The 12,307-nt window shown below is 44.2% G+C and overlaps 2 protein-coding genes across 2 annotated transcripts in view; both read right to left on the reverse strand.

Annotated features, from left to right (window-relative positions):
- Positions 1-12,307, reverse strand: part of lrrc75a (leucine rich repeat containing 75A) — an 83,020-nt gene that overhangs the window by 31,403 nt on the left and 39,310 nt on the right. The window contains exon 3 of the mRNA XM_049576931.1: positions 1,615-1,727. Within this exon, the coding sequence (XP_049432888.1) occupies positions 1,615-1,727 (113 nt within the window). The remainder of the gene's footprint in view (positions 1-1,614; positions 1,728-12,307) is intronic.
- Positions 442-12,307, reverse strand: part of LOC125889186 (TLC domain-containing protein 3A-like) — a 198,612-nt gene continuing 186,746 nt past the window's right edge. The window contains exon 6 of the transcript XR_007449419.1: positions 442-611. The gene's annotated coding sequence lies outside the window, so the exon portion shown is untranslated. The remainder of the gene's footprint in view (positions 612-12,307) is intronic.

Raw genomic sequence — 12,307 nt, forward strand, 5'->3', positions numbered from 1 at the left:
GACCAAGTCAGTGAGGAGAAAAACATGGAACACACACACAGAAAGAGTTTTCGTCATTATTATAGTAAGATAAGACTGGAAATCATCTCCAAATATTAAAAGTAGAGCTGTTAGTGTTTATGTGTTAACTGTGATGAGAACAACACCCAAACACAACACATTCATGTTTCTTAATTGTTTTAATCTCATGCGGCTCTTAACGCAGCCTGTGTTTTAGAGGATAGAGATGGCTGACTTTTAAAGCTAGAGTGATGATACTTATGTAACTAGAAGACCAAAGGAATCTAGTCAGACCAACCATGTTATACTAGCTTCTCAGCAAGGGGGCTAAATAACGCTCCAAAGTTTTGGCGAGGTAAAAACAGCATGGCCCTTTAGCCGGGGCCGGGTTGTGGGGGCAGCAGGCCAAGCAAAGCACCCCAGACATCCTTCTCCCCAGCAACACTTTCCAGCTCCTCCTGGAGGACCCCAAGGTGTTCCCAGGAAAGATGAGATATATAATCCCTCCAGTGTGTTCTGGGTCTGCCCCGGGGCCTCCTACCAGTGGGACGTGCCCAGAACACCTCTAACAGGAGGCGCCCAGGAGGATCCTGATCAGATGCCTGAAGCACCTCAACTGACCCCTTTCCGATGTGAAGGAGCAGCGGCTCTACTCCGAGCTCCCTCCAGATGTCCAAGCTCCTCCCCCTATCTCTAAGGCTGAGCCCAGACACCCAACAGAGGAAACTCATTTCAGCCGCTTGTATCCGTGATCTCTTTCTCTCAGTCACTACCCAGAGCTCATGACCACAGGTGAGGGTTGGGACGTAGATGGACCAGTAAATCGAAAGCTTCACAAAGTAGCTGCCCTCAGGTAAAAAGAAAGTTTGAGCACCCCCACTGATGTGAACCATGTACCATAGTTTGAGATCCAGTGACCAAAAGCTAACAACAAACATTTCTTAAGGAGGCAGGTGCTTTCAAAGCCTCAGTGGAGCTGAACGCTGAACAGTTGGAGCGTTCTGCATACATAAAATATTTCAGCTTCCAGCAGTTTGAAGTTAATTCTTTGCTGGCTGTATTTTACAGAGCTGGAGACACATGTGGATTAGTTGTTTGTACTTACTTTCCATGACTGATTTGCATATTGTGTAACCCTGCTGTATGTTTTAAATCCATCCAAATCTCCATTTTTATTTGGCTGCAGACTTTTAAAAGGAAGTTTCTGCATAATGCAGGTGCAAAAAGGAAGAGAGGAGAAAAAACTGACTGCCTAAAACTTCAAATGCCGACTCATCCAGCAACGTTTAGCTGTGTGATTCTGGAAGACTCACTGAGAGCCGAACCACATAATTCAAATATAATTCAGACGTTAATGTATGCATAAAAATATGAACTATACGACAGTAAGAGGGAAACAAGAAGGCAAAGAGAGGTGACAAAGAAGGAGCTGATTTCACCTCCAACTGTGTCCATGAGACGGTGAGAAAATAAAAGAGACAGAGACATCAGTAGATTTTTCCATGACACCCAAGGGGGCAACAGATGATGACACATTGGTGACACACTGAGATGTTAACAAAAACAGAGGACACATACTGTACCATAGCAACACACACACACGCACACACTCACCAGGCCTGAGGTTTCCTCTTGAGCAGGCCCTGTCTCCTCCACTGAGAGTGGGGGCTGAGATGATAGGTCAGCTGACGACAGACCTTCTCCATCGCCCCGAGAGAGTCGCCCTCCTGTCGCACACACAGAGACAGAAACGCACACACACGATCAGTTCAGTTACAGACGACCGTCTGCTGATGAGAATAACCTTCTGCTGGGATTCAACAGGACAAATTAGACATGTCTGTAACCAAGTGCTTACTGGCCATTTTATTAGGGACACCTGTTCAACTGCTTGTTAACATCTATATCTAACCAATCACGTGGCAGCAGCTCAATGCATTTAGGCATGTAAACATGGTCAAGACGACCTGCTGAAGTTCACGTCACAGTGTCCTTTGACCTTTGAGTATCAAATTCTAATCACCTCATCCTTGACTAAAAGTGGATTGATTCATTCACCTCAAAGCGGATGTTTGTGCCAAATTTGAAGAAATTCCCTCATGGTGTTCTTGATATATCATGTTCCCAAGAATGAGATGGATGCAAGGTCACGGTGACCTTCCACCAACAAATCTAACCAAATCTAAAATTCTAATCTAATTTATATTTAAGTTTAGGTGGATGTTTGTGCCAAATTTGAAGAAATTCCCTCATGGTGTTCTTGATATATCATGTTCGCAAGAATGAAACGGATGCAAGGTCACGGTGACCTTCCACCAACAAATCTAATCAAATTTAAAAATATAATCTAATTTATATTTAAGTTTAGGTGGATGTTTGTGCCAAATTTGAAGAAATTCCCTCATGGTGTTCTTGATATATCATGTTCCCAAGAATGAGATGGATGCAAGGTCACGGTGACCTTCCACCAACAAATCTAATCAAATTTAAAAATATAATCTAATTTATATTTAAGTTTAGGTGGATGTTTGTGCCAAATTTGAAGAAATTCCCTCATGGTGTTCTTGATATATCATGTTCCCAAGAATGAGACGGATGCAAGGTCACGGTGACCTTCCACCAACAAATCTAACCAAATCTAAAATTCTAATCTAATTTATATTTAAGGTTAGGTGGATGTTTGTGCCAAATTTGAAGAAAGTCCTTTACGGTGTTCTTGATATATCATGTTCCCAAGAATGAGACAGATGCAAGGTCACGGTGACCTTCCACCAACAAATCTTATAAAATCAAAAATTCTAATCTAATTTATATTTAAGTTTAGGTGGATGTTTGTGCCAAATTTGAAGAAAGTCCCTCACGGTGTTCTTGATATATCATGTTCCCAAGAATGAGACAGATGCAAGGTCACGGTGACCTTCCACCAACAAATCTTATAAAATCAAAAATATAATCTAATTTATATTTAAGTTTAGGTGGATGTTTGTGCCAAACTGGGGGAAATTCTCTAAAAGTGCTCTTAAGATTTTGTGTTCACAATGTTACTGGCTCACCCTTTTTCCTCCTTTAAGGGCAGTGGCCTTGTAGGTAACCTGTGAGGGCGTGACGTGTGCTGTTGACACTAGCCGGTAAACTGTCACTATAAGAGGTAACAACAAGAACGACACAGACAAGGTCACAGTGACCTTGCGCTTTGACCTATGACCACCAAAAACTAATCACTTCGTCTTTGAGTCCAGCTGCCACAGCTATCAACGGCACAGTCATAAAAATGATCATATTAGGTAAACCTAAACTGCCTGTAGATTTATTTATTTATTTATTTAGCTACAAAAAGCTGCATTAGATAAACAAAGCAGCGACATTCTTAAGCAGTGGTTAAGCTCCCTGGCTCAGGAGAGACAGGGTGTATGTTGTCAGCTGAAGGGTGAGGGGGCGATGACAGCACCACTCAAGAAAAGTGACATTATGAAATAAAATTTGACATGAAATGAAAGTGTTGTTGGGAAAAATGTCATCATGACATAAAAACAGACGCGTGAAATAAAGGGCATACTAAGAGGCAGTGCGACATTTAAAAAAGAATACAGTTATCAAAAACAATGATGGAAAAACATTCAATTATAATAATCTATTTAATTATTTCACAAATTGTTGCCTCATCAATATATATCTGCACAAGTTACTCATCTGATTATTTATTACATCTGGGTTACTCACAAAACAGAGGTACAAAGAGGGTGAATATTAGAGCTGAGCTGCCAGACAGCTACGTCCAAATGAATGCTAATGTTTCTGTGTCTGCTGAACGTGAAACCAGGCAACTGTTTGCTCATATATCAGCAAAGACAACTAATGAAGAAGGGGGAAATGGTGGCAGCAGAGTATCTGTTAGCTAGTTTTGATTCTGTCCTGTAATAACCAAAATCACTCAGTGCACTCACTATCACTAAGGTCGATACCGTGATACATAAACCTAGTAAATATCCGACAAAGCTGATCCACAACATGGATTACTGATCACTGGAAGGACAGTTTCACAACTCCTACCTCTGGAAACAAGTCATTCAGACCATGAGTTGTGACTGGCTTCAGTTTACTATGTGACATAGATATGTGCAGCAGCACTGGAAATGTAAAGGGCTGTTTTAATGACACTGAAAAGCACACATTTAACTCATATCATTAATTATGAGCCAGCACATATCTGAGCCAACACTTCTTCTTTCACTTGTATCCAGTTCAGTCTGCAACTTGGTAGAGGTCCAGACAACATTTTGGCTAACCCCTCTAAACATAAAAGCTAATAAAAAGCTAAATCGTCATCAGATGAAAGCAGATGGGTTCTGAGATTGAATTTAGGTCAATGTGTTCTCCCTCTTTTACTCTCCACAAAGACTGTTTACCTGCATGCAACCAAAGCCTGTTTAAAAATCACTGGTCAACACTAGTGGCGCTACAAACGGACTACAAACAGAAACCTTCCTAATTTGTCCTGTAGGGGTCACTGTTCTGTCACGGGGCTTGTCAGTATAGGTAGGAACCATTCACTGAGGGACAAGTGTTGCAAGAAGCCAGGTGTGCTGCTCAATGTATTGGTGAAAATTTGTACCGTTGAATGGTTTATGGACACAGATGTGAAAATAAATGATGCATCAATGAAGAAGAAGTGGGACTCTTTGTTTGACTCTTGTTTGTGATTGGCGACTTAAGGTGCGGACACACCAAACCGACATCAAAGAACTAGCGGTGACGAAAGCCAACTGTTGCGTCGTCTACGTCGCCCTGTGTCAGCTGCATTTGAACACACTGCACGGACTACATCCGACGGCCAAGTGGCACGTACGTTCTGCGCCTGCGTGAGAGAGAGTGGAGTGAGAGAGTGGTACATCCTGTCAGCCGAGGGGTTTCCTATCTGTGCAGCCGAGCACTGCAGCACCTCCACGGACTATTACATCCAGACGCAGGCTCCACTTCACTCAGCTGCCCGATAAACCCGCTGCTCCTTCCCACTTTAACCTGAATAACAAACCAGGGCTCGGTGCTCCGGTTGGATCCAAACGGAGAGCCGGGGCTAGCTCAGAGGCTAGCGGAGGCTAACTGGCTGTGCTTCCCTCCGGTCATGCTGCGGCTAACGCTCCGCTAGCCGCTCCCAGCTAGCTCCGGTTTGTTATTCAGGTTAAAGTGGGAAGAAGCAGCGGGTCTGTCGAGCAGCTGAGTGAAGTGGAGCCTGAGGAGGAAGCACCGGTTAGCCCCGGTTTCACTACAGGCAGATTCACTTGCTACAGGGGCGAGGAAATAAAACCTGAACAGCCAATCAGAGTGATCTCTCTCACCGACAAGCTCCGCCGCTGATTCAACATGCTCAGCTGGCCGAAAAGCCGCCACTGGTGACACCTAAGTGCCGACGGTGCGGGACACACCGCAAAAACTAGGGCAACAGACACTCAGACCAGCCAGCTACTTCCAGTTTAGCACTCTGCTAACTTGAGCAGGGATAAAATCATTTAATCTTGTTAATCTTTATAGCGGAACGAGACATTTCGTAGGGGTTGTGACACTCAAAAAAAATGTATCCATTCATTTACAAATGTCTCTCTTGCGGTGTAAGTCAATGGGAAAAAGTCTTCTTGAGCCCAATGGCATCAAGTGACAGACTGTAATTCCACTGTTTGGACACAACGAAAACTGGCATCAGAGGATTTTATTCTGCATCAACCCTGTGTCGAAATGCGGGTGGTGCAAAACAATCTTTCAACGGATCTTAGTAGACGGTCAATTGCTCAGCAAAAAGGGTAGCAGAAAAAGAACATAAATAAGTGACAGGTATGAATTTGCAGCAGGTGTGTGGTTCAGAGGAGGGAGGGGAACAGAGAGAGGAAATGTCATGTTGGACACGACATCAGCCAGAATAAGACAGAGCAGTGAAGTGTTACAGCAGCAACAGACAGGAGACAGATAATCAAAGGGTTTAAGGACCAGTGGAGCAAAGAATAAGCAAACACCTTCTGTCAAACTTAACTTTCTGATCCGACAGGACACACCTTTACAGCATACACACACACACACTGTGAAGCTGGGGAATTCAACGCTACATGCTGCGTTGATTGCCTGTGTCCATAATCACTCTCCATTTCCCACCTGGTGCGCTGCGTTACATTCACTTCGCCATCAAGTGTCTGAACTGTACGTCTGTGCTCCGTGCAGTGCACTTAAACATGATTAAACATGAAAAGAAAAATGTTCTGTACAAAGCACGTGCACAACCTTCTCACGATGAAATGGTTTTCCTCAGCACCCCCGATGACTGACATCTAAATTACAGTCATGAGAAACTACATTTTCTGGCCGTGATGCAAAATAACGGCAATTCATAAACGACCAATGTCTCAGTTTACTACTCAGTGTAATGAACCCTCTGAGTTTCCATCATGTGGGGAGCAGTGAACAAGTTAGTGACGCACTGCCTCATCTCTACCCGCCTGACTCAATGTCACCACAACCCTCCACTGTACCAGAGCTGCCTGTGTGTGTGTGTGTGTGTGTGTTGAGACTTCCACCCATATTGAAATGCATTTATTCAGGTGGTGAGTCAGGTTTGCAGGTCCCCACTATCCAGTCTAAAACAGATGGTGAGGGGACGAAGTGCTATCAACAAAGACGTTCAGTTCCCTAAACTGTGAGGTACCACATTGTTGTTCAGGTGTGTGTGTGTGTGTGTGTGTGTGTGTGTGAAGGGCAGAAGTTGGATTGTAAAGCAGAAAAACAATTTTCTAGCAGACAGCCTTTGTGAAAGTGAATGAATTGATGCCCGGAGGGAAACAGAACGAGTTCTTCCACTTCTTTGGCTGTCGAATGATTTTTTTCCTCATTTTTCAAATTAAATGAAGCGAAGATGATTCCCGCAGAGAAACTGTGAAGATGTTCTTGGAAATGTGTCTGTGTGGTCGGACGCTGCAGGAAAGAAAGAAGTCGAGGACACTTTGTATTTATTGTGTAAATACACATTTTTAGATTCATAGTGAAAGAACAGAGTTTCATAATTCTTCATATTCTCAGTAATCTTGTCTCAGTGTTTGGCTCTGCTGCGCTGCTAACTGTAACGTCTTTATTTTCCTTTAAAATATATATCTTGTATAAACTCTATCTTCTATACTCTACTGGTGGGAGTCAAAGACCTCACAGACAGAGACCTCAGCCCGACGTTCCCAGTTCACCCTCACTGCACGTTTGGGTTTACCAGGTCTGTCCAGCAGCCTCCCCCGCCCGATGTAGAGTTGTGGAGCTAGAGAGGCTGCCAAATCTATTCATTACCAAATACTGAACTTCCCACCCAACTGAATCAAAAGCTTTATCAGCATCTAATCTGAGCATAATAGAACTTAATTTATCGTTATTAATCTGCTCAATAATGTGTATCTTAGACTTAGACTTAGGCCCAATCCCAATACCCCCCCTTGCCCACTACCCCTTAGCCCTCAAAATGAAGCAATGAGGGGTAGGGGTAGAAATCTTTCCCTAGGAACTGGGACGCCACTCACTGCGTCACTGCGTCGGTTACATTAACGCTAGTCTCGCTCACCAGACCTCTATCAAGAAAAGAAAGGTCTGGCTGGGCCGACTCTCACTGTGATATTGGAGAAAAAAACGCCCCGGCTGCTTGTATTTCTTTCAACCAATCACAATCGTTCTGGGCGGTGCCACAGCAACGGTGCGCTTGCAAAAAAATTGCCGGGGGGAAACAGGTTTTGGTGTAACACGCCCACAAAAATATCGCCTACAGGACGCGAACCATGGCAGAAAAATGGCTACATCCCCGCAACATCAAACACCACAAAAGTTAGTAAAGGACGTGTTGAAAACTGCAACCGGAGGTGGTAGGGCGGGACTTCAGCGGGTGGCTCGTTCCGCCCAATGAGAGGCTGATCTATGCATCGAACTTCCGCCCACTCAGACTACGTTCACGCATACGTAACTATTTTAAACCGAAGCTGCGAGCCATCTACATTTCTAACTGGCATCTACAATAGAGTCTCCGGTTGAGTTCATCCTACCAATCATGTTTGCCGCATTCATCATGCTTCGTTTGATGAACAACAGACGACAGGGGACTTCTGCTAGCTAGCTAACCAGCTAACATTACGAGGCAGCATAGTTATACTAGCTGGCGTGTTATCGTAATGTGAAAAGTCCGACAATTTTGCAGAACAGGACAGATGACAGACGCCAGATAGTGCGAGCTACCTAGCTAACTAACAAGCAACCTGACGACGGTAACGTTAGCTATGTATGAACTTTTTTTCCCCGTCTCTTGCTCGGTGGTAGCCATGGCGACGTCTACCCCTCGCTGGCAAGTCAGCATCTGAAATCCCTTGCTCCGAAGGGCTGGTTTCATACCCACTACCCCTCATTATGCCCCCTACTCCTACACGCAAAAAGGAATTGGGACACCACTACCCCCCAGAGATCGATCACAAATATCACAAACATCACAAAACATCACACGTTCATTCACAGAGGTGGACACTTTGAGTTAAAGGATAACTTCGGTATTTTTCAACCTGGGCCCTATTTCCCCATGTGTATGTGTGCGTATGATTCATAGATACAACTCATTCTAAAACTGGTTCAGTATTGAGGGAGGTGGATGCAGCCGGCAGCCGCAAACAAGCTAAAACAGTAACGGGGGCAAATGCGTCCCGTATAAGTTTGCGCATTAAAAGTGCTTTTTTTGGCCACTGACCGGTTCAGATTGCCAGTGCTATCTCTGTAGATAGCATACTAAGCGTTTCGAACATTGTTTATATAACATTAACTCCACTGTGTCTGTAGCGCTCTCTGCTCGTGGGACAGCCGTTTTCTTGAGGAAGAGGTGTTTCAGGATTGGATGTCTTCTCTTCTTCGGCTGGCAGTAGTCATCTTGGGAGAAGTGAGCACTGCAGACCCGATGGTCTGCAAGGAGCAGTGTCTGCAGAGGAGTGTTAGCATCCATTTGTAGCACAACTAGCCACAACTTCAGCATCTCGCCGTCCGACAAAGGCAGCCTATGAAAGCTGTACGGGGTGTTGCGCGACATCCTGTTCTTGCAATTCGGATAAGCACAAACACGAACCATTGTTTTCAATCGATGCAGTAAAACTCTCAGCTGTACTCCGGGACAACCAGCGCCACTCTGAGCGGTGCTCAGCATGGCTCCTCTGTTTTCTTCCGGCAACAAGCAAAGCTCACGCGAGATGACATCACACAGCCCACAGGAAGTGAAGGGTCAGGGAAACGTTTAGTATGCTATCTACAGAGATAGCACTGGCGATCTGAACCGGTCAGTGGCGAAAAAAAGCACTTTTAACGCGCAAACTTATACGGGACGCATTTGCCCCCATATCTACCTCACGGCTGCCGGCTGCATCCGCCTCCCTCAATACTGAACCAATTTTAAAACGAGTTGTACCCATGAATCATACGCACACATACACATGGAGAAATAGGGCCCAGGTTGAAAAATACCGAAGTTATCCTTTAACAGGATCTTTTGTTCAGTGCAGCTATGGCTGCTGGGATCAGGCTCTTCCCGAGTCTGCTGAATGTGTATGTATATATCTATTAACAAAGGCATTACAGGTTCCATCCTCTTTGTTAAAATGGTGGCATACAGTCTGATTATAGAACACTGACAGGTCTATATCCTTTACAGAGTTTATTCATACTTTTATAGTAAAATATGATGTCCACACATATTTTTCTTTAATTTTTCATTTTAATCTTAAATCACCTAAATCATCTTTTTCTGCCGTGACACCTGCAATAAACCAAAGTCCTTGTCTACATGTACATGTGGTGCATTCAAGTTCTTATTCTGATGTCACTTCCTGTGTTCCCATAATACCTTTCTGCTGTTTTAGAGTTTCTCTTAAAGGCTTGAGAAAGTCCTTTAGCTCCTGGTCCGCTGAAAACCTTTTAAAAGACAGTGGATAAACTCAAATATGCATGAATGTCAAGCTAAAAATAAAATGTGGCTGCAGAAACATTGACGTCCCAAGGTTTTCATTACACACAGATATTATATTCCTCTAAATATATAATAATATGATTACAGCACACACATTTTAGGAGTAAATATTTTGATACTTTAATAATATTTTAGTTTTTAGAGAAACATTTTGGTGCAACATCTCTGTTTCTTGTTTATCTGTGCAGAGACGTATTGATGTTTTGTTAATGTACACTAAAGAGAAGTCTCGTCGTGTCAGCGAGGCTTCATGAAGTGGATTGTGTTGAATGACAAAAGGCTCGGGTCGATGACGAGCAGCTGCAGCATCCGGTCATGGCCTCATGGTTTCACTGCATCCCGCTCTCACTCTCATTACCTTCCTTCTTCTCTCTTCATGTCCCTGTTTCTCCTCCTTTGTTTGTTTTGTTCCTCTCTCCTCCTCCTCTGTTGACCTGCCTTCGTCTCTCCCGCCCTCCCCTCCTCTCTCTCATTACATTATTGATACTGAACACATCTATGAATCTTTGCGGTCTCCAGAGAACTCGTGACCTCTCCTCTGTCTCCATCCCTCTGTCTTATTTATCTGTCTGCTTCATCTCTGGTCCTCCCCTCAGGCCAGCCTGCTGATAAACTTATTTTGCTCAGTACAAATGGAGCCATTACTTCAGAGCTATTTTTCACTGCATGCTCTGGTAAATTACGGAAAAACTCTTTATCCATTCTGCAGATGAATTGTTTGGATGAATAAATCATATTGCTCTCGTTTCAGTGGTCAGGAGGTGCAGGGCGACACCTGGCAGACAGCTGACTCACTGTCATGGCTGGATGTCAGGTTTATGTTCTCGTCAGGGGCGTCGATAACACACACTGATGTCTGCTGTGTTTTTGGAGGGTTGGTGTGAGATATACAGTTGGTTCGTGTTCTCACGGCAGCATTTACAAGAGGACCAGATCAAATGCCTTGTGTGAGAAAGCTGCTCTTGATTGGTCAGAATTTCCATGTGGGAAAAATCCAGGAAGTAAAGCAAACGTTGAAGAAGAGTACACTTGCAAGATAAATGTGACACTTTCTAATGTCACAATGGAGGGACAACTACGCAGGTTGATTTTAGCGCTGCTCATCGTGGACTATATTGCTGTCATTGTTCATTTTAGTCAAAGCATACAGTTTGAAAATGAGGCGCGGCTCATGTTTAACCCAAACAATGTGTCATGTGACTGCCTGCCTCCCTGATGCCGAACAGCGTCGGGGATGCACTGATTTGTAACGTCATGCTGCTTTATTCAGAGTTTAAATCACCTGGTCTGTTTGTTTTGGAGAAGAGGAGACCTCTGTGGATAATTCAGCTCCCTAGAAAAACCTCCTGAACAATGAACCCTGAATGAATTCTAACCAGGAGAAGTTTTAGCTGGTGGCAATTCACCGCTACACGACACCAAATCCTCCTTAATCTTGCACACTTCACCTTTAAATCCTGAGGCTAATGCACTTCTGCCACATGACCTTCACAGACGCTGTGTAGCAGAGCTGGACCGAGCTGATTCGCTCATATCTGAAGTGTAATGAACTGTCACTAACAGCAGGGCCAAACACAAACACTGTGTTTTGGGCCGAGTAAAGCAGAGCAGTGAGCATAGGGATTCACACGGATGTACGGATGGAACGACACAGGAGATAAGTGAGAAACAGAGAGGACTTAAAGGCTGCAGAGAGGAGACAGAGGAGGTGTGGGATAGGAAGAATAGCAGAGAGAATCACGGCAGCTGCAGTGACAAAGCAGCAAAGTTTCTCAGCTGCTGTATAGATTCCCTGCTTAGCTGCAGTCACACTGCACTGATTAGACCTTTCACAGACTCTGTGGAGGCTGCTGTGTGTCTGTGTGAGACCCAGGAGGGAAGTGTGTGAGTGTGAGTGTGAGTGTGAGGGGGAAAGTGAAAAGAAGAAACTGCATATGAGCACGTCTGCATTTATCTGTACGTGTGCACGTGTGTTTTTATGTATGAATGTTTGCCAGAGTGATTAGGTGTTTTATAAAGGGAGTACGTGCATGAGCAACTGTGTGTGAGCATTAGTGAGTAAACAAAGCTAGCCACGTTAGCCATGTTAGCTCTGAGCAGGCTGTTGCTCTTCTCATCTCCTCCACCCTCTGGCTTGTGACCCAAAAATTTATCTCATCTCTATCTTTATTTTGGTAACCATTGTCTCATCTCATTTCAGATCCAGCTTCCTGTCAAGTTTCACGTGCAGTAAGAGCCTGTTTTCTGCAGCTCTTCATCAACATCTCACTGTGGCTGTTTCTGCTTTCACTCTTCCTCCCT

The sequence above is a fragment of the Epinephelus fuscoguttatus genome, linkage group LG5, assembly GCF_011397635.1.
Source record: "Epinephelus fuscoguttatus linkage group LG5, E.fuscoguttatus.final_Chr_v1".
Taxonomy (NCBI): domain Eukaryota; kingdom Metazoa; phylum Chordata; class Actinopteri; order Perciformes; family Serranidae; genus Epinephelus; species Epinephelus fuscoguttatus.